This window comes from Eumetopias jubatus, unplaced genomic scaffold, assembly GCF_037043125.1.
Source record: "Eumetopias jubatus isolate StellerSeaLion01/CBP00866 unplaced genomic scaffold, mEumJub1_p1.0 scaffold_5, whole genome shotgun sequence".
Lineage (NCBI taxonomy): Eukaryota > Metazoa > Chordata > Mammalia > Carnivora > Otariidae > Eumetopias > Eumetopias jubatus.
Window position 1 is genome coordinate 56,683,569 of NW_028274811.1, and position 23,431 is coordinate 56,706,999.

General features: G+C 35.4%; 2 protein-coding genes and 1 pseudogene across 3 annotated transcripts in view; all 3 read left to right on the forward strand.

Annotated features, from left to right (window-relative positions):
- POLK (DNA polymerase kappa) overlaps positions 1-21,912 on the forward strand; it is a 66,081-nt gene extending 44,169 nt beyond the window's left edge. For both annotated transcript variants that reach the window (XM_088023350.1, XM_088023349.1), the window contains exons 7-15: positions 2,154-2,393; positions 3,583-3,707; positions 5,295-5,461; positions 8,467-8,499; positions 15,015-15,111; positions 17,305-17,476; positions 19,073-20,029; positions 20,875-20,917; positions 21,098-21,912. In XM_088023350.1, the coding sequence (XP_087879476.1) occupies positions 2,154-2,393; positions 3,583-3,707; positions 5,295-5,461; positions 8,467-8,499; positions 15,015-15,111; positions 17,305-17,476; positions 19,073-20,029; positions 20,875-20,917; positions 21,098-21,182 (1,919 nt within the window). In that variant the 3' untranslated portion in view covers positions 21,183-21,912. The remainder of the gene's footprint in view (positions 1-2,153; positions 2,394-3,582; positions 3,708-5,294; positions 5,462-8,466; positions 8,500-15,014; positions 15,112-17,304; positions 17,477-19,072; positions 20,030-20,874; positions 20,918-21,097) is intronic.
- Positions 21,913-21,951: 39 nt separating this feature from the next.
- LOC114217624 (uncharacterized protein C1orf50 pseudogene) lies at positions 21,952-22,564 on the forward strand (annotated as a pseudogene).
- An 83-nt stretch (positions 22,565-22,647) lies between these two features.
- Positions 22,648-23,431, forward strand: part of ANKDD1B (ankyrin repeat and death domain containing 1B) — a 67,054-nt gene continuing 66,270 nt past the window's right edge. The window contains 1 exon segment of the mRNA XM_088023181.1: positions 22,648-22,659. Coding sequence (XP_087879307.1) covers positions 22,648-22,659 — 12 coding nt within the window.

The window sequence follows — 23,431 nt, forward strand, 5'->3', positions numbered from 1 at the left end:
CTGCTCTAACAAGGACAGAACCTGAAGGCAGCATGCTTTGCTTCCTACTCAAGTGTTCCATCAGTGACCCACCTAAGGGTACTGTGATGGACACATGAGGTACAAAACACGGGATAACTCTGCAGAAGGGGCTTATGAATGTCACAGGTACCTTACTCGGTTTGTAATTTTTGTGCAACTGTCTTTACCTTGACTTTTACCCATCCAGATGGGGCAAAGGGGGCCAGGTAGACACCACTTCAACTGTGCCGCAGCCGTAATGCTTTCTGAAATGCTCTGCATTTTATTGTTTCTTTAAAGATTTTATGTATTTATTTGACAGAGAGAGACACAGCAAGAGAGGGAACACAAGCAGGGGGAGTGGGAGAGGGAGAAGCAGGCTTCCCACGGAGCAGGGAGCCCAATGTGGGGCTCGATCCCAGGACCCTGGGATCATGACTTGAACCGAAGGCAGATGCTTAATGACTGAGCCACCCAGGTGCCCTGATGCTCTGCATTTTAAAACCAGACTATGGAAAATGAAAGTAACTGAAGGACCTAAATAATAGCTAATATTAAGTTTGAAAATAAGGCTTATTTTGTATATGGCCTGGGAATTCAGATTTGGAAAACATTTGTCTGTAACTGAATTCATATTATGTGCTTTATAATTTAAAACTAATCTGGTGTTTGTCATATTATTTATATTATCTTTAGAAAACCTTCCTTAAAAGGCCTAGTTCATTTTTAAAATAATATGCATTTATATGTGTCTTGAAACTAGAAATTTAATTTTTGGCTCTGCATTTACCTCAATTTGGAAAACATTTATATGTAAAAAAATTATGAAATGAGATCAGAAAGCTCTGTTGTTAATCTTAATTTTTATAAATACATTAAATTGTATTTCTCTTCCATTAAGCCCAGAAAGTAATCGTTAATGGATTTGTTCATGAGGACATTGTTAATATTGGTATAGATTTAAATATATTTTACAGTCCATTTGTGAAAAATGGCAAATAAAATGAGGTAAAAACCAGATTACTATTTTTACTTTACTTTTTAATAGTAATATTAGGTTGTAGCCTACTGATAATATTATAGCTAATCTGATTAGACTTTAAGAATTTGTATATTTAGGGGCACCTGGGTGGCCCAGATGGTTGAGTGTCTGCCTTCAGCTCAGGTTCTGATCCCAGGATCCTGGGATCGAGCCCCACGTTGGGCTCCTGGCTCAGCGGGGAGCCTGCTTCTCCCTCTCTCTCTGCCTCTCCCCCGGCTATGCTCTCTGTCTCTCTCTATCTCTGTATCTCAAATGAATAAATAAAATCTTAAAAAAAAAAGAATTTGTATGTTTGAAGAAGTGTAACTTCCAGAAGTAATTACTGTTTATTTCAAAAGTGCCCTCAGTAAAAGTGATACTTTATACATAAGCAAGTCAAAATCAAAAAAGCATTTTTTTAAAAGATTTTTTATTTATTAGAGAGAGAGACACAGTGAAAGAGGGAACACAAGCAGGGGGAGTGGGAGAGAGAGAAGCAGGCTTCCCGCTGAGCAGGGAGCCCGATGCGGGACTCGATCCCAGGACCCTGGGATCATGACCTGAGCTGAAGGCAGACGCTTAATGAGTCACCCAGGCGCCCCTAAAAAAGCATTTTTAAAAGAAGAAAAGTGAAAGTATTTTAATATCTGAGAAGTCTCTTCCATGAATGAAGAAAATTTAAGGTTTTTTCCCTCCAAAAACAAAACTTATTTCTCAGGCATAATTATTCTTAATTGCTTAATTCCTTTTTCTCATTCCTAAATTCTAATTTAATGGGTAAAGGAAAAAAAAGCTTTCTTTCTTTTTTTTTAAAGAAAAAAGTAATGTGACTCTGGGCCCAATTCTAGGTTTCAATTAATTTAGGTAAGATAACACAAATTCATGATTTTTACATAAGATGTTTTCTCTTCAAATGTATACTATGGAAGTAGATAATATTCTTTTTAAGAAAAACTTAGAATCAGTATTTTCTTTGGTAAACAAAGAAATATAAATAACATTTCTGATCTTGGCTCTTAGAAACAAAACTAAAGTAGATTTGTTTTGTCTTTAGAAGGAATGTAGGAAAACCTCATTTATGAAGTATGTACTTCTTAAAATGAAGATAATTACTGTTCTGTTTATAATTTAGAGAAACCAGGAAAAGAAGCTAATAAACTGAATGAGCATGAGCGATCCATCTCTCCACTACTTTTTGATGATAGTCCTCCTGATTTGCAGCCACAAGGAAATCCTTTGCAAGTGAACTCCGAAGAACAGAATAATCCTCAAATACTCCAAAATTCAATTGTTTTTGGAACATCAGCTGAGGAAGTGGTAAAGGAAATTCGTTTCAGAATCGAGCAGAAAACAACACTGACAGCCAGTGCAGGTACTTAAGAGAGATTTGGTGGCTACCATAGTTAAAATTTTCAGACTGGCTCATTCAAGTGTGATATTAGTATTTTCTCATTATGAAGCATATAGTAATGTTTTACTTATCCTTTTTGATTCAACCTCTAATGACTTTATGTAGTCAGAATACTGTGAACCTACAGGTAAATTGGAATTAAGCAGAAAAGCCTATGAGCCAAAAGAAAAAATCTATCCTAAATCTCACGTAGCTATCCTTTTTAAAGCATACAATATATTTTAACTGGTTTAGTACATAATACTTTATTAGTTTTCCTTTTGAAGTCTTCAGCCCTGTCCAGGATTACTGTGCAGGAGAGACCCCAGGTGACCACAGAGTAGAAAATAGAAGAAGCCCTAACTAGCAACATAGCAATCTGGGGCCAGCTGGTGAAAGGAAAAAGAGTTTTACAAATGTCAGTAACCCATGAGGGTACCACTGTGTCTTAGCATAGAAACTGATATTCATCATGAGGACCCTAAATTATCATTATGATTAGGTTAATCTTTTTTTTTTCTGTACCAAAGTGTGAGAATAAGTAACAAATTTTAGTAGGATGTGTATAAAAATTGAATTGAATCATTTAATGATTATTTTTGAATATACCTATTTCAAGTTATCTTAATCATTGAATCTCCTAGAAATTTTAAAACACCTTTCTGATAAATTCTAATTTGCTTTGTGAATAACATAAAAAGAGTGCATATATTTTATTATCATTGTTTTAAATATAATACAACCCAGAATCTTTGTTTTTTTTTGTTTTTCTTTATGTAGATAATTTATACAAAAGACCTTTTCAAAGAGTGAACATCCATCCTAAATTATATTCTGGATCTTTTCTATAAGTCAACCCTGTATTGCAACTAAAGATAGTCTGTAAACTAATAATAATATCACTTAAATAAACGCAGAAATTACTCTTAGACTTTAAAATACCATGGAGATTTAAATATTCCTTATTTCTGCTTCCACAATAAGTAATACAGTTCCTTTTCCTAAAATTGCATTGAGCCCTGGGGACATAGGTAGTTATCAGATGTTATTTTTAAAGTACCATTCCACATCATTTCAGACTTTTTGCATTCACCATTTCTGTATTGTCATCTCATATTTTAAAATGATACATGTCAACTTCTTTGAGTCATCAGAGTGTTCTTCTTTTAAGGCATTGCCCCAAATACAATGTTAGCAAAAGTATGCAGTGATAAGAATAAACCAAATGGACAATACCAAATTCTCCCCAGCAGACAAGCTGTGATGGACTTCATCAAGGACTTACCCATTAGAAAGGTAAGATTTTGTATAAAATTTCTAGAAATTTTATTTATATAAAATATAATGTTATTCATATTTAAATATAAACTACATTTATAAACACATATATATATATTCTGAAGAGATGCTACTTAGGATGGTAGTAATCATTCTTTGCTGAAAAGTTTTAGAACAGTAGGTAACAAGCAAAAAGTATAATGGATGATTGAATTTGGATCTGAAGAAATCTTTCTATGAAACCCTAAAATTGAGGTTTAGGAAGTTTGTTTGCCAAAAAGTTTTAAGAAAGTAACAGATGAAAGACTTTTAAGTGTACCTCTGCCAAGAAGAACAGAAATTAAGAAGAATACTTCTAAGGGTCCTTTCAGCTGAAACAATATACTATCTTGGTTCTAAAGTCTAAATTGCCATCAGATTAATAGGTATGATACTTCAAAGAGATTTAGAAATTTATTGTTTTTGCCCAAAAAAAAAAAACAAAAAAAACCCAAAATACATTTCTATCTTTAAAATGGTAAAACGATCCCTTAGGGGTTATAGAAAGGGCGTGTTTTATTATTTTTTACAGCTTGTAGATTTCTCTGCATATATGCTTTTTTTAAAAACAATAATTGCACTACACTCTATTTGATGCTCTGGGGCTTGCTTTTCTCACATCACATACAGGAGTGAATTTATTTTTTTATTTTTTTTTAGAGATTTTATTTATTTGAGAGAGAGAGAATGAGAGATAGAGAGCACGAGAGGGAAGTGGGTCAGAGGGAGAAGCAGACTCCCTGCTGAGCAGGGGACTCGATCCCGGGACTCCAGGATCATGACCTGAGCCAAAGGCAGTCGCTTAACCAACTGAGCCACCCAGGCGCCCGCAGGAGTGAATTTAAATAAACATTTTTCAATGCCCAGAAGAAAGGCTGTATCAGAGAATATAATGTATGATCACTGAATAGAATATGTAAGGTGTAGCTATAAAGCAGTGTTTTCCATTGTGTTTTTCAAGATATGAATAGCTATTCCATTAAAAAAGTTTCTGGGGTCAGAGAACTTTGGAACATATCAGCCTTAGTGGGTAACAACAGATAATATTATATTAAAGATTAATACGTTTTGCAGTAAAAAGTTTATTTTAGATTTGCTTATTCCACCATTTACCAAGTTTCTATGACCATAGAACTCTTTTTTTTTTTTTGCCTTTTAAAAAAAGATTTTATTTATTTATTTGAGAGAGAGAGAGAGCATGAGTGGGGGAGAGGGGCAAAGGGAGAGGGAGAAGCAGGCTCGCTGCTGGCTGGGAGCCTGATGTGGGACTTGATCCCAGGACCCTGAGATCATGACCTTGCCTGAAGGCAGACTTTTAACCGACCAAGCCACCTAAGCGCCTCTTTAATGCTTTTTTTAAAGTTTTGTGAAATTTTAAATTTTAAATTTCCATGCAACACTAGTTTAGGAGATGTGCCTAGAAATAAAGTAGTTTTCTTGTATGACTTGTGAAGATGGTCACATTATTTATACCTTTTATTGGTTATAAAAGGTATAATGAGATTAAATATCTGTTCTTGCCTTAATGTAAAACTGTATTAATGATAAATATTGACTCTTTTCTAGGTTTCTGGAATAGGAAAAGTTACAGAGAAAATGTTAAAGGCACTTGGAATTACTACTTGTACAGAACTCTACCAACAGAGGACATTGCTTTCTCTTCTTTTCTCTGAAACATCTTGGCATCATTTCCTTCATATTTCCCTGGGTCTAGGTTCAACACACCTGGCAAGGTATCTGTATGTATAGTCATTCTGTTTTTTCCTTATCATTTGCTGAAATAACAATTTTAACCATTGACATGGAGGCTATAGGATAACATGTTTTTTTCTTTGTTTTTAAAGATTTATTTATTTATTCCAGAGAGAGAGAGAGAGAGAGAGAAGGAGGGGCAGAGGGAGAGAGAGAATCTCAAGCAGACCCTGCAAGAGCACAGAGCCTAACGCAGGGCTTGCTCCCAGGACCCCGAGATCATGACCTGAGCTGAAACCAAGAGTCAGATGCTCAACTGACTGTGCCACCCAGGCGCCCCTATAGGATAACATGTTTTAAAATTTTTTTAGGCTAGTTCATTCTGGAATATAATTTTTGAATTAGAGTCAAAAGATTGCAGGTGGGAGGAAAGGAAAAGAGGAACAAAGAATCACTCTTTGGCTGTTGGCTACAGCAATTGGTTAGACAAGAAGAATGATGAGTACTTTCTTTTTTGTACCTACCTTGTTTTTTGTTCAGAACACGAGACTAATGGTGGTCTGATTGTTGAGGAAAGAAAGGTGGCTTATATTCCAGAATTTACCCCATAAGTGAGGAGATTTAATGATTCTTTGAAAGCCTTCATGAACAACTATATTTCTTTTCTTTTTCCAGACGTGTAAATGATTGGCTGATTCATTTAGCACTGAGTACTTACTTCATTAGTTACTGTTCTAGGCACTGGGAAGAACAGTAGAAAATAAGACAAAATCTTGCCTTCATGGAGTTTGCAGAATAGTGTGGCAAGTAGGAAGTAACCAAATAAACAAATGAAAAGAGTAAGGCAGAGGAAGGGACTAGAAAATGACTTGGGGAGTAAGAGTGGGTGTTGGCAGCCATGATCCAGAGGCAGGGACCTGAAGGGGCCAGCCATGCAAAGATGTAGGAGAAGAGGAAATGGCTGAAAGAGAGGTCCTGTGATTCTTCCCTGCCACTCTTTCATCTCAGTCTTTTTTTTTTTTAAGATTTTATTTATTTATTTGACAGAGAGAGACACATGAGAGAAGGAACACAAGCAGGGGGAGTGGGAGAGGGAGAAGCAGGCTTTGAGCCCGATGCGAGGCTCGATCCCAGGACCCTGGGATCATGACCTGAGCCGAAGGCAGACGCTTAATGACTGAGCCACCCAGGCGCCCCTCGTCTCAGTCTTAAAAAGAAATATCCTAGAGCTAGAAGGGTACACTGTTGAGAGTGGGTGAAAAGAAGGGAATTTTTAAAAAGAATGGGAATTAACATGGGGCACTATTTTTATAATTTTGTCATCATCCTGTCAGCCTGCCCCCAAAATAATTCCTTTATATACCTAAACTAAAAGAAAGCAAGATTACTGAGGAGGCATATGAAATAAGTTTGATAAAATAATTAAACCTGCTAAATCTTACAGAGATTGCAGGTACTGCTTTACTCATCTGTCCACGCTCATTCTTTTTTGTTTTGTTTTGTTTTTTATTTTTAAAGATTTTATTTATTAGAGAGAGAGAGAGCGTGTGCACGAAAGAGCACAAGCAGGGGGAGTGGGAGAGGGAGAAGCAGGCTTCCCGCTGAGCAGAAAGTCCCATGTGGGACACTATCCCAGGACCCCAGGATCATGACCTGAGCCAAAGGCAGACACTTAACCAACTGAGCCACCCAGGCGTCCCCCTGTTCCTCATTCTTTAGCTCATAGTTAGCTGACTTTGATCTTCAGTGGATATAATGAAAAGATCAGAGAAGGAAATCACACCACTATAAATAATCTAGTATTTAAGGTAATGGGAAATAAAACTTTTTTCTTTAACCCAAGAATTATCCTCTTTTTTATTTCCATAGGGCTTGAAAACAATGTAGTTCTTGATATAACATAGCATATATTAATCTGTGGTATTTAAAGATGCAGGTAATGCTTTGAAGTGAAATTCATAGGTGATTTATAATAATGTAAAATAGCAAACCTCCTTTCCCTTCTATGTACATTCTCTATTCCCCTATTCTGTTTTATTTTTTAATCCTTAATACTTCTTACCTTCTGACATACTCCAGATTTACTTCTATATTTGTTTATTTGTCTCCCTCCAGTAAGATATAAGTTTCTTAAGGATAAGAACTTGGTCTGTTTTGGTCATAACTGTATACCCAATGCCTAGAACAGTACTTCATTCCTAATAGGTTCTTTGAATATGTGGAAAATGAATAATCTACATGTCATTTCAGCTGTTTAGTTTCAACTACTTCTATCAGAACAGCTAGAATTCAACCAAACTAGATGGTTCAGATTCCGAATCACCATCCTATTGCTGTGTCCAAATTCTAACTGAAGTTCTATAGAGTGGTATAAATGAAAAATAAATAGCTATAGGAGAACACAGTTATATACTAGGCCAAAAACTAGGTAATTGATATTTAATCATATCATATAACTGTAAGCCATTACGCTACTAACTCTTACTGGTTTTTATAAGTCATGGTTTTTATATTCACACTTCAGTAGAAGCAGTTTATAATAACCTATTTTCAAATTTGTTCTTTTTGATAGATATAGACTTGATCCATTATACATATAATCATATTAGCATCTATCTGTATTTTTTGTTGGTAGTTTTATTTTGAGATTTTAAAAACTCGCTGTTCTTGGGGCGCCTGGGTGGCTCTGTCATTGGGTGTCTGCCTTCAGCTTGGATCATGATCCCGGGGTCCTGGGATCGAGCCCCACATGGGGCTCCCTGCTCCGCGGGAAGACTGCTTCTCCCTCTCCCACTCACCGCCCCCCCCGCCCTGGCTTGTGTTCCCTCTCTTGCTGTGTCTCTCTTTGTCAAATAAATAAATAAAATCTTAAAAAAAAAAAAACACAAAACCTCCCTGTTCTTCATGGTGTATAAATTTTAACCAAAAACATTAAAGAGATCTTTAAATGGTAATTGATATGTTAAATCCTTTTGGTTGACTAAAAAGAACTGAGTCTCCTTTGAAAAAGCAAAGAAAACTTTTTTTTTCTTTTTTTCATTTCAAGGGATGGAGAAAGGAAAAGCATGAGCGTTGAGAGGTAATGTTGTTATTTTTAATTGTTCATAATTCATGTTATTTTTAACTTTTAATCTTTAGTAAAATATCGCTGAAATAGAAAAATCTGTGTGCAAACCAAATGACATTTTTCAGTAGTTGACATTACTAAAGTAAATATTCCAGTACAATGCTTTATTATCTTTGCTTGCTATGCTCTCCGTGGGAAAAAATTTAACTACAGTTATTTTTTTTAATGTTGGTTTCCTCCTATTCAACGAAAACCAGTCATCTTATGGATTCTAAATCTTAATTTCTAGCGTTGTTTATAAGAAAAATTACTGAGTAGTTATTTGGGAAATTTAAGAAGGGACCATGGAAATTCTTCCTGAAACTCTTCAAATGTTAGTGAAAGGGTCAAATAGTAAGATATTGATGAAAGAGAGGTTACAGGGGACATAGTCCAGTGGTTTACAATCTTGTTTGGAAGACAAATGAAATCTTGATGAGACTTTATTGTTTTCAGAAATATGTCACTGTTTGAAAGTCCCTGAATTATCTCCTCCAAACACCAAAGTTCCACTGAGATGTTTAAGAACCACTGAATTAGTACAAGGTTGTGTTCCTTTTTCACATATATGTTTTTTTCAAGTGTATTTATTTATTTTTTTTAGTAACCTCTACACCCAGCATGGGGCTCAAACTCATGACCCTGAGATCAAGAGTCCATGCTCTTTCACTTGAGCCAGCCAGGAACCTCCCATATATGTTATTTTTTATCAGAAAGGCTGAATGACTTTTATAAGACAACATACTCAGTAAATGACTTTGATAAACATTGCTGTTTTAGGCTGTGATTTACATAAAAACACTCAAAGGAAAAGAGGGGGAAAAGATTCTAAAAGTGAGATGGTACTGTCCTATTTAATGAATTTTTTCTTCCATTTAGTTATACTATACTGTCTTCTCTCTTTTTGTTATACTAATACACTTAGTATACAAGTATATTAATATTAGTTAATTTAAGAAAGGGCCAACGGAACGGGAAAAGATATTTGCAAATGACATATCCAATAAAGGGTTAGTATCCAAAATATATAAAGAACTGATACAACTCAACACCCAAAAAATGAATAATCTAATTTTAAAAATGGGCAGAAGATAGTATTTTTCCAAAGCAGATATACACATGGCCAACAGACACATGAAAAGTTGATCAACATCACTTGGCATCAGGGAAATACAAATCAGAACCACAATGAGATACCACCTCACAACTGTCAGAATGGCTAAAATCAACAATACAAGAAACAACAGATGTTGGTGAGGATGCGGAGAAAGGAGAACCCTCTTACACTGTTGGTGGGAATGCAAACAGATGCAGCCATTGTGGAAAATAGTATGGAGGTTCCTCAGAAAGTTTAAACTAGAGCTATCCTACTATTCAGCAATTGCACTACTAGTTATTTATCTAAGGAATACAAAAATACTAATTCAAAGGGATACATGCACCCCAATGTTTATAGAATCATTCTCTACAGTAGCCAAATTATGGAAACACTCCAAATGTCCATTGACTGAAAATGGATAGAGAAGAGGTGGTATGTACATATATATACCTATACATACAGTGGAATATTACTCAGCCATCAAAAAATGAAATCTTGACATTTGCAATGATGGGGATGGATCTAGACAGTATTGTACTAAGTGAAATAAGTCAGGCAGAAAAAGACAAATACCATATGATTTCACTCATGTGGAGTTTAAGAAACAAAAACAAGCATAGGGAAAAGAAGAGAGGTGCAAACCAAGAAACAGACTCTTAACTACAGAGAACAAACTAATGGTTACCAGAGGGGAGGTGGGTGAGGGGTTGGGTAAACAGGTGATGGGGATTAAGGAGGACACTTGTGATGAGCATCAGGTGTTGTATGGAAGCAATGGACCACTATATTGTACACCTGAAACTAATATTACACTGTATGTTAATTGGAATTTAAATAAAAACTTAAAAAAACGAAACAAAAAGGAAACTATACTGGGGGTTGGTGGGGAGAAAGGGCCAGCAAACCAATAGATCTAATTAGTTAACAAAGAAGGAAGTACAAATGCCTCTTGAAACATTGAAAATATTCCCAGTCTTTTTTATAATTTAAGAAATACAGGTTGAAGGTTCTTAAGATAGCCTTTTTCACTAATGGGTTGGCAAAGATACTCTATTGGCCAGACTATGGAAGTGTAATAGCTATGAACTCTGGAGGGAGTATACTAGTTTTTTATTGGTCCTGTAACATATAACTACAGATTTAGTGGCTTAAAACAATACAAATTTATTCTCTTACAGTTCTGAATCAGGAGTCCTAAAATTAAGGTGTTGAAAGGTTGCAAGCCTTCTGAAGTCTCCAGGAGCGGATCCATTTTCTTACCAAAAACTTTTAGAGGCTGCTTATGTTCTTTAACTGATGGCCCCATCCTCCATTTCAAACCTAGCATTTTGTCTTTCTATGATTCTCACCCTCCTGTCTTCTGGACAGGATTACATGATTACAATGGACCCACCTGGACAATTCAGGATAGTCTCTCCATCTTAATTTAATCATATCTGCAAAGTCACTTTTATCATGTAATGTACTGGGTTCCGAGATATTAGGATTTGGACATCTTTGGGGGCCATTATTTTACCTACCACAGGGGGCAAGCATTTTGGCAATGTCTGTTAAACTCACAGATATACATGCACTTTGATCCCACAGTTTTTTTTCTAGGAATTCATTCCACACATGTAATCATATGTCATCTTATAAGTATATCAGGTTATTTGTTATTTTTTTATGATAACAAAAGATAGAAAGTAACTTAAATATCTAAAAATAGAGGATTGGTTAAATGATCTTACATCTTTAAATTAGAATATTAGGCTGCTGTATAAAAATGAGGGAATTACTTATTCATAAGGAACTCTCACCAGGATGAATTGAGAAAAGAAGGTGCTAAACAATGTGTCTAATAGGCTTTTTTTTTAAGATTTTATTTATTTATTTGACAGAGAGAGACACAGCGAGAGAGGGAACACAAGCAGGGGGAGAGGGAGAGGGAGAAGCAGGCCTCCCGCTGAGCAGGGAGCCCGATGCGGGGCTCCATCCCAGGACCCTGGGATCGTGACCTGAGCCGAAGGCAGAGGCCTAACTGCTGAGCCACCTAGGCGCCCCTGTGTCTAATATTCTGTTTATGTAAAAAATGCAGGGGAAATGTTTGCTTGTTTGCTTATACAAAGAATATTCTGGAGAAATTTAAATGAATAGGAAGCTGGAAACATTGGTTGGAGGAGAACTGGGTAGCTGGGGTTAGAGTTAGAAGGGAGACTCTTCACTGAATAGTCATCTGCTCAGGGTTTGAGCTCTCTTTAGCATCTTCCTCTTTTATGTTAATATGACCTCTTGCCTTCTTTCAATACTCTTGTGCAGATGAATTCAAATTTCTACTTTTAATCTTACCAGCCCTCCATTTCCAGTTGTCTATTAGACAACTCTACGTAGGTGCCAGGAACCATCCCCTTACATCTACTTGAAGATACTTCTATTCCAAAAAATATATGTACAATAATTAGAATAATGTTCTCCTGTATACTTTCTTAAGATAACCCTCTGTAGCAGTCTATATACATATATACCATAATGTATTATAAGTTCTGAGGGCATTATCATTATCTGTTGGTGACTTTAATCAACTTTAAAAAAAAATTCCAGTGTAGTTAATGTACAGTGTTATGTTAGTTTCAGGTATACAATATAGTGATTCAGCAGTTCCACATATTACTCAGTGCTCTTCAAGATAAGTGCATTCTTAACCCCCATCACCTATTCACCTGTTTCCCCTACCCACCTCCCCTCTGGTAACCATCTGTTTGTTCTCTGTAGTTAAGAGTGTATTTTTTTTGTTGTCTCTTTTTTTTCCCTTTGTTTTGTTTCTTAAATTCCACATATGAGTGAAATCATGTGGCATTTGGCTTTCTCTGACTGACTTATTTTGCTTAGCATTATGCTCTCAAGATCCCTCCATGCCTTTGCAAATGGCAAGATTTCATTCTTTTTTTATGTTTTATGGCTGAATAAAATATATATATATATCTTTATCTATATCTATCTATATATATATATATATATACACACACACCACTACATCTTTATCCATTCATCAGTCGATGCTCTTGGGCTGCTTCCATAATTTGACTATTGCAAATAATGCTGCAATAAACATAAGGGTGCATATGTCCCTTCAAATTAGTGTTTTCAAATTCTTTGGGTAAATACCCAGTAATGTGATTACTGGATCGTAGGATAGTTCTATTTTTAATTTTTTGAGGAACCTCCATACTGTTTTCCAGAGTGGCTGCCCCAGTGTGCATTCCCACCAACACTGTAAGAGGGGTCCTTTTTCTCCACATCCTTGCCAACAGTTGTTTCTTGGGTCTTTGATTTTAGCCATTCTGACAGGTATGAGGTGATACCTCATAGATATCTCATTATTTGCATTTCCCCGATGAGTGATGTTGAGCATCTTTTCATGTGTCTGTTGGCCATCTGTAAGTCTTTTTTGGAGAAATGTCTGTCCATGTCTTCTGCCTATTTTTTAATTGGATTATTTGCTTTTTGGGTGTTGAGTTGTCTCATTCTTTATATATTTTGGACATTAGCCCTTTATTGGACATGTCATTTGCAAATATCTTCTCCTATTCCATAGGGTGTCTTTTGGTTTTGTTGGTTGTTTCCTTTGCTGTGCAGAGGCTTTTTATTTTGATGTAGTCCCAGTAGTTTATTTTTGCTTTTGTTTCCCTTGCCTTGGGAGACATATCTAGAAAGATGTTGTCAGTGATGTCAGAGAAATTACTGCCTGTGCTCTCTTCTAGGATTTTTATGGTTTCAGGTCTCACATTAGGTCCTTAATCCATTTTGAGTTTATTTTTGTCTATGGTGTAACAACACGGTCCAGTTTCATTCTTTTGCATGTAGCTGTCCAGTTTTCCCAACACCGTTTGTTGAAGAGACTGTCTTTTCCCCATTGCATAATCTTGCCTCCTTTGTTGAAGATTAATTGGCCATATAATTGTGGGTTTGTTTCTGGCCTTTCTATTCTGTTGCATTGATCTGTGTGTTTATTTTTGTGCCACTACCATACTGTTTTGATTACTATAGCTTTGTAGTGTAACTTGAAATCTGGAATTGTGATACCTCTAGCTTTGCTTTGCTTTTTGAAGATTGCTTTGGCTATTTGGAGCCTTTTGTGGTTCCATACAAATTTTAGGTTTGTTTGTTCTAGTTCTGTGAAAAATGCTCTTGGTATTTTTTTTTTTTTGAGATTTTATTTAAATTCAAGTTAGCTAACATATAGTGTATTATTAGTTTCAGGGGTAGTATTTAATGATTCATCAGTTGCATATAACACCCAGTGCTCATTACATCAGTGTCCCCCTTAATGTCCATTATCCAATTACCCTCCCCACCCCCCAACCCCCGCTAGCAAACCTCAGTTTGTTCCCTATAGTTAAGAGTGCTGTTGGTATTTTGATAGAGATTGCATTTAATCTGTAGATTGCTTTGAGTAGTGTAGACATTTTAACAATATTTGTTCTTCCAACCATGAGCATGGAATGTCTTTCCATTTGTGTCCTCTTAATTTCTTTAATCAATGTTGTATAGTTTTGAGAGTACAGGTCTTTCACTTCTTTGGTTAAGTTTATTCCTAGGTATTTTACTGTTTTTGGTGCAATTGCACATGGGGATTGTTTTCTTAATTTCTCTTTCTGCTGTTTCATAATTAGTGTACGGAAATGCAATGGATTTCTGTACATTGATTTTGTATCCTGTAACCTTGCTGAATTCATTTATCAGTTCTAGTAGTTTTTTGGTGGAATCTTGGGTTTTCTATATACAGTATCATGTCAAATAGGGAAAGTTTTACTTCTTCCTTACCACTTTGGATGCCTTTAATTTCTTTATGTTGTCTAATTGCCGTGGCGAGGACTTCCAGTACTATATTGAATAAAAGTGGTGAGAGTGGACGTCCTTGTCTTGTTTCTGACCTTAAAGGAAAGGTTCTCAGTTTTTCCCCATTGAGAATGATGTTAACTGTGGGTTTTTCATATAAAGCCTTTATTATGTTGAGATATGTTTCCTCTAAACCTACTTTGTTAGGGGTTTTTATCATGAGTGGATGTTATACCTTGTGAAATGCTTTTTCTGCATCTATTGAAATGATCATATGGTTTTTATACTTTCTCTTATTGATGTGATATATCAGACTTTAATCAACTTTTTAAAAAATATTATAAATAAAGCAAATGTACCTTTGGTAATCAGTTTAACTACAAATGATCTTCCATTATTTAGGTAGATTTTAGATGTTTTTACTTAATTATATCTTACTTCATCTGAAAATTTTATTTTGTACTGCAGAAAATATAACTTGATGCTAGGCTGTTTAAACATACTATATCACTCCTATATTATCCTGAATTATAGTTTACTCTGTGCACCAAAATGATTTTTGTCTTTCTAGGACATTCAGTGAGATAAGTAAAGCAGAAGAACAATATAGCTTGTGCCAGGAGCTTTGCAGTGAACTTGCTCAAGATCTGCAGAAAGAAGGACTAAAGGTACTTTATTTTGATGTGGTGTTCTTAGTTTAAAAAATTTTTTTAAAGATTTTATTTATTCATTTGAGACAGAGAGATACAGAAAGAGAGAGAGAGAGAGAGCATGAGGGGGGAGAGGCAGAGGGAGAAGCAGACTCCCCACTGAGCCGGGAGCCCAACGTGGGGCTCAATCCCAGGACCCAGAGATCGTGACCTGAGGTGAAGGCAGGCATTTAACCATCTGAACCACCCAGGTGCCCCTAGTTTAAAAAATTTTTAATAATAAAATGCTACCTTAAAGGAAGAGTTAGGTTTTGTATTTGAGTACAAATTAAGAAACTTTAGAAAGGATTATTCCCCATTCCCAATAGAGACAAATTCTATTTTGACCTGTAATTCAGGCCTATGATAAGATGATTAGATGAAGAAGCAACTTACAAGGGTGGGCTGGCTCCAGTATAATTCCAGAATTTATACTACTTCAGGAGTACACTTGAGTAAGTTCAAAATCAGAGTTATATTGACATTTGAGAATAAGGCAAAGGTAAGGATTTCTGTAGAACTATACTTATTATAAATATCTTTCCAACCATCCTTTAATGTTTTTCTCAGGTAGACAATGCTTTTCTAGAATAAGCATTTTGTTTCAAGGCCCTTGTTCCAGGTTGTTTCACACATTGAGAACAAAACCCAGAAGGTTTTAAATTTCTGTTTTATAATCTCCACTCACAACAATCCATATTCAGTATTTTCCAAACTCTGAAACCAGAGGTGGAGTTATTACAAAGTATAATACAAACGTATTCAAAGGTTATTACAAAAAAACAGAAAACAAAGTTTATTACAAAAAATGGGATATCTATATAAGTATATTTCTTTTTTTTTCCTAGTGCCCTCCCCTATATATTTCTTATTATCCTTCTCTATGACACCTTGAGTATAAAAAGAGTTGATTTAAAAATTTTTTAATAAACCTGTGATTTTAGAATCATTTCATATATACAGAAAAGTAGTATAGATAATATAGAGAGTTCTGATATACCCAGTTTTCCTCATTATTAACATCTTATATTATTTTAGCCATGTTGTCATAGTACATTTGTCAAGCCAAGAAACTGACATTAGCACATTGCTATTAACTAAACTCCAGACATTATTTGGATTTTACCTGTTTTTCCATTAATGTCCTCTTCCTGTTCGAAGATTCAGTCCAGGGAACCACACTGCATTTTGTTGTCTTGTCTCCTTATCTCCTCTAATCTGTAACAGCTTCTCAGTACTTCCTTGTTTTTCATGACTTTGATGTCTTAAGGAGTATTGGCCAGGTATTCTGCATGGTGTCTTTCCTTCTAGGTTTGCCTGATGTTTTTCTTATGATTAGACCAGGGTTATGGATTTTTAGAAAGAATACCAGAGGTGAAATGTCCTCATTACATCCTTTCAAGGTATAGGATAGCCACAAGGTATCACGAGTGATAGTAACCTTTGTCACTTGATTAAGTTAGTGTTCGCTAGGCTTCTCCACTATGAAGTTACTATTTTCCCTTCCCATACTCTATTCTTTGGAAGTGAGTCAGTAAGTCAGCCTACTCTCAGAACTTCCAGGAGGTAGTAAAATATATGTAACACAGAATTTACCATTTTAACTATTCTTAAGTTACATTTCTGTGGCATTAAGTTCATTCATATGGTGCAACCATCACCACTATTAATCTCCAGAACTTTTTCCTTATCCCAAACTGAAATTCTGTACCCATTAAACAATAACTGCAAAGGGAGTTCTTACATGTAAATGGGTTAGCATAGTATCTGGCATATAGTAGGCACACAATAAGTGTGAGCTGTCTGCAAGACCCTTTCAATGGAGACCCCTTTAAGAAGCCTTTTTCTTCTCTTTTTAGGTACTGAATTCTGAAAGAGATTTAGTAAAAATAAAAGTGATCAGTTAATGTTGCCTTTTATATAAAAAGTTCTTTTATAAAAATCCATTTGGGTAGGGGAGTAATAATTATTCGCTAAAATGCGATTTTTAGATTACTCATATATTTCAGTTATTCTTTTTGACAGATTTCATTACCACGTTTCATAAATAATTGATTATACTTCTGTATTATGTGTATGTAAGAGATGTTTTTGAATTTTTTCTAACCTACAAAATAACTTTTTTCTAGAAGTTAGAAAACTGTATATAACAATGTATTTTGTTGGTTATAGGGTAGAACTATTACCATTAAACTGAAGAATGTAAATTTTGAAGTAAAAACTCGTGCATCTACGGTTTCATCTGTTGTTTCTACTGCAGAAGAAATATTTGCTATTGCTAGAGAATTGCTAAGAACAGAAATTGATGCCGATTTTCCACATCCCTTGAGATTAAGACTTATGGGTATGCCTTTTCTTGTTTTTCCTTAAATCTGCTAGATTTTCCCAAAGAAATCAACTTGGGAAATATTCTCTCCTTCACTTTATTTCTTAAACCTGTTTAGGAGTTTGTACCTATGCTGACATTTTTCTTAATTCTTAAAACCTGATGTATGTGAAACCATACTCATTAATTTAATTCCTGTAAGAACCAATTACAGTTGTTCTTTTCCTTCCTACTTACTGAAATCCTTGGGGCTAGGTATGTTTCAAAATTTAAAACCTTTCAGATTTTAGGAAACATATATCGTACATATTGAGTATATTATGTAATACTTCTTTGGTATCTGAGGCAGCACCTCATGATAAACACATTAATATTTTTGTAGCAAAACAAGAAAATATTCACACTAGGTTGGAAAGAGTCTAAATAGCCTCACATCAATTCAGTCATCAATTACCTTTTGTTGCTTACAATTTTCAGAGCTATTTAGATTTCAGAATTACAGATAAGGGTTTGTGACAATATAAAACCATATCTGCAGCCATGGCATGGTGAACAAACAAATTAACAAACCAAGTTTCTAAAGTGAATTGGGTGAGAGGATGTCCATGGATAAGCTCTCCAGATGCCAGCTTTACTGCCAAGAGTGGATCATTAGCCATACTTTCATATATGAAACATTGCACACACTTGAAATCGATTGACTAAAGTATGTTGATTGAGAGAGCTAAAGAGTGGATGTTTATAACAGCTTCATTCATAATTGCCAAAGTTCGGAAACAACCAAAATGTCCTTCAGTAGTAGGTAAATGGAAACTGGGACAGACAATGAATATCATTCAGTGCGTAAAAGAAATGAGCTATCAAGCCATGAAAAGACATGGAGGAACCTTAAATATATTTTATTAAGTGAGAGAAGCCAATTTGAAAAGGTTAAATACTGTGTGACATTCTGGAAAAGACAAAACTGTGGAGACAGTGAAAAGATCAGTGGATGTCAAGGATAGGTAGCACAGAGGATTTTTAGAGCAGTAAAAACTATTCTGTATGATGCTATAGTGGTGGATACATATCATTAAATACGTCAAAATCCATACGATGTTCAACACCAAGAATAAACCCTAATAAAAACTATGGACTTTGAGTTTTAATGTTGTGTCAACATAGGTTCATCAGTTGTAACAAACATACCACTCTGGTGCAGGATGTTGATTGGAGGAGGCTATATACTGGGCAGAGGATATGTAGGAACTTTATACTTTTTGCTCATTTTTGCTGTGAACCTAAAATTGCTCTAAAAAACAAAGGCTACTGGGAAAAAAGAGCTAGAGTTGGTATTTAATAGTATCTTGTATCAGATATTAATTGAAAGACATATAATCATGCCAACTCCAACAGATACTATTTAGTGATACCCAGTTTTATAAAGGAAGGTAAATTTCGTACAAAGTACTCATTTTGAAAAAGTATACTTTAATTCAGAAAATATGCAGTATTGCTTATTTTTCTCTAAACATCCTTTTGTATATATGTCACAACAATTTTACGCAAAACATTGTTATGCATTATGAGTGAATTGGCTTTGTTAAGAAATTAATTGCGGTTGGTTTAATTTAGGTGTACGGTTATCCAGTTTTCCCAATGAAGAAAACAAGAAACACCAACAAAGGAGCATTATTGGCTTCTTACAGGCTGGAAACCAAACTCTGTCAGGCACTGGGTATATACTAGAGAAAACAAACAAAGATCAGTTTCTAAAACCTCTAGAAATGTCTCATAAGAAGAGTTTCTTCGATAAAAAGCGATCAGAAAGGAAATGGAGCCACCAAGACACACTTAAATGTGAGGCTGTGGATAAACAAAGTTTACAGACATCACATTCATTTCAAGTTTTAAAGAAGATGATGAATGAGAATTTAGAAACATCGGAGAATTCAAATAACTCTCAGATATTTACCTGTCCAATTTGCTTTAGGGAACAAAGAAGCGTCAGTCTGGAAGCCTTTAATAAACATGTAGATGCATGTCTTGATGGACCTTCGATCAGTGAAAATTCCAATGTGTTCTCATGTTCACATGCTTCCCCTACAGAAGTTAACAAGAAAGAAAATGTACATCCTTCTTTCTCACTCCATGAGAAGCAGGATTGTGAAACCCATCAGAAGAATTCAGAAATCAATTCAGTAGATTGTATAGAGCTAGTAGAGACTGAAGATAACCCACGTAAAGCAGAAAGTGTAGACGGTTTAAGTGATAAGCACAGCAAAGAGGAATGTGCTAGTCTTCCAAGCAAATCATTTAATATTGAGGAATGTTGTCACAATTCTTCCTCTACTGTTTCACTGGAAGATACTGGGTCATTAAGTCGGCAAGAATCCTCCCAGCCTCATTTACATGAAGTGATAACAGACCAAGCTCTAGTTTGTCCTGTTTGTAACCTAAAACAAAAGACTTCAGATCTTACCCTGTTCAATGTGCATGTGGATGTATGCTTAAATAAAGGCATTATCCAGGAACTGAGAAAGGATAAAGTTAATCTAGCTAACCAACCCAGAGAAAGCACCAAAAGTACTGGTGAGTTTGCAGTCATTTTAAAGAACTCGATTTTCTAGGAATGTTTTATTAAAATTAAGATTGTTGTTAAATCTAAAGCACATACTATTAAAGGGACAGTTTGTGTATGCTGCCATTTAGGGAAATGTTAGTTACCTTAGCATAGGTTAGAATTAACTGAAGCCATTAGATTTTAAATTTTGGCAAAACTGTTCTGGGCTTGATTTAGCACAGAACGAACTCGAAAGCTTGGGAGCTGAGTAATCTAATCAAAGTCAGAATTCCCATGAAATGAATAAGACAGGGATAAAAGGTACAGCTTAGGGAATATAGTCAATGGTATTGTAATAGTGCTGTATGGTGACAGATGGGAGCTCCATTTGTGGTGAGCACAGCATAGAGTATAAATTTGTTCTATTACTATGTTGTGTATAAACTTGTTCTATTACTATGTTGTGTATAAACTTGTTCTATTACTATGTTGTGCACCTGAAACTAATATAACATTGTGTGTCAACTATACTTCAATTTAAAAAAAAAAGAAAGAAAGAAATTCCTTTTGCTAAGGCACAGTGGTAAATTAACATAATCACACAGCCAGAAAGCCTCTTTAAGTTGTTTTTTGGTAGTCTGACTCTAGCCCAACTTCAAAAATAAAATTAAGTCTTAGTAATACCATAAAATAAGTAAATTACAAAGAAGTTATGCAATAAAGTTAGTTTTTGATGTGTCTAAATATGAACTATGTAGTACTAAAGAAGTTTTTATTATCTCTAATCAGTCAGCTTTAACTTTTTAGATTTTTATAGAGCTTTTTAATTATTTCATGTTCATTATGGCATTTCTTGACTTTTCTTCCACCAAAGATAACTCAGGCCGAGTTCAGAAGACTGCAACAAAACCAAAAAGGTATGGCTAATTTGAGTTTTAACAGAGCTGGCTATAAAATTGGTATATTTTGAGGTTTAATTTTTAGGTGTTGTTAAAATTTGCTCTTATAAATCAAGTAAAATTTAAAAAATCAATGATTCGTAAAACATTTTTCAAATATCTTCCTGCATTTTAACTGTGTGTTCTTTTCTATTCCAGGCCAGGATTGGTGACAAAGTACTCAGCATCAAAGAAAACAAAACCAAATAATCCCAGACACACTCTTGATGTATTTTTTAAATGAACATTGAACATTTTATCATTGAACATTTTATTCTTAATAGAAACTTTTTATTTTATAATCAATGAATCTTTTCTTCTTCATTAAGTTTATAGATTGATGTAGTGAAAGGCAAGTGCAATAATTCTTCCCCAAATGACATTTCTTTTATATGAATTTGGAATATGTTCTAATTAACTTTTGTAAACACCTTTTGGATAGCCATGAGAATTGCACTTCTATTATACATCAATCAGACAATCAGTCCTGTTAGAGATAATTTTAAAATGAGAAATTAGGAATGGAATCAGAAAGTGATTTGTTTCCTTATCATGTTTTATAGTGAATGTAAAAGCATATTTATAAGGGCTCGCAGAGGTTCACACAAACCTAGGTTAGCATAAGAATTTTCAGTACTGGGGCACCTGTGTGGCCTAGTCAATTAAGGTTAAGCATCTGACTCATGATTTCCACTCAGGTTATGATCTCAGGTCCTGAGATCAAGCCCTGAGCGGGGCTCCACACTCAGTGGGGAGTCTGCTTAAGAATTCTCTCATTCTCTCTTTGCCCCTCCTCCTGCTCATGTTCTCTCTTTCTAAAATAAGTAAATCTTAAAAAAAAAATTTTTTTTCAGCACTTAACCACTTTGTTGGTACTGGACTGCTATATTTATTTTAGTAACTTCTACAACTTTGTATATTCATATTTTAGATCCTACTGTCTTCAGATACCTCATGAGCATTCATAATTAAAATTTATTGGGGCGGGTGGTAGGGAGGTTTCAGGTGTTTACATGGTGGATGCTGCAAAGCTGGGGCAGACGGAGGAGGTCCCTGAAAACCAGAGAGTTCAGCCGGCAACAGATTGGGGAGGAGCCCTCCTGGGGTGCACCTTGACCCCCAGTGGCCTGGCCCTGGTGAGCCCCTACCACACCCACTGGGCCAGGGACCCCTTAGACCTTGTGGCACTTGCAGAGCAGGTGCAGAAGGCTGATGAATTAATCTGAGCAAATGCCACCAACAAACTGACAGTCATAGATGAGCAAATCCAACATTTACTAGAATAAGCCAGGAAGGTTTTGGAAGATGCTTACAAAGATGCTGACTTGCACCACATAGCTTGTAACATGGTAAAAACAAAAAAACAAAAAACCTGGCAACATTTACTACCCTTATAAAGGGGAGAGTGGTCAGCAGTATTTTTCTATTATTTCTCCAAAAGAATGGGGGACAGGTTGTCCACATGACTTCCTTGGTGCTTACAAGCTACAGCATGACTTGTCCTGGACTCTGTATGAGGATATCAAGAAGCACGATGCTAAAATCAACGTAGTGGACAAGTTGCTAAGCCAGCCAGCGGCCCTGCCTCTAAACATTGAACCCACCTTCCAGGGATGGACTCACTGAGAGTGGACTCCGATAAATAGTTCTCACGGCAAGGACCAGTCATCTCCTTGTTGCCCTCATTCTCTGCCTTGATGGGAGGTGTCATGAGAATTGAGGTATTGTGGGTGTATCATGAACTTCTTGAAAAGAGACCCTGTGTGGGGCACCTGGATGGCTCAGTCAGTTAAGCAGTTAAGTGTCTGCCTTTGGCTCAGGTTATGATTCTGGGGTCCTGGGATCAAGCCCTAAGTGGTAGTGAGGCCCCCTGCTCAGCCAGGAGTCTGCTTCTCCCTCCGCCCCTCCCCCCACTCATGGGCTCTTGAGAGCTTTCTCTCTCTCTTACCTCTCCTCTCTCTCTCTCAAATAAATAAAATCTTTAAAAAAATTATAAGTTCTATGAAGAATATGAGCTTGGCAGAACAGGGATGGAAGTTTTGTTACCTTCAGGAAAATAGTATCACAGTATTATTTTCTGTATTGAAAGAATTGTTTAAAATAGGATTATCCATTTTTTTTTTTTACTTAGAATTCCTTTATCTTATGAATAAGCACATGGTTCACTTTACAAAATATTTAGTCTAAAATTCAAGGTAATTAAATTTCTTTGTAGGACTTTAAAATGGTGGTATTTCATTTCTTGAGAGTTATGTTTATACTTTACACAGATCTATAAAAAAGGATAAATTGTACTCTTTATTTTTATTATAACCCTTCAGAGAAAAGTGTGCAATACAAAAGATTAGTGTGTATTAATATCTCATTTATCTTAGTTGTATTTCTATCACATTTTATTAATATTCGTGAAAGAAGATAGCTTAATACTAATTAGCTTAAATAATTAATCCAAATACTTTTGTGCTATTAATACAATATTTTTCCAAAAAACAA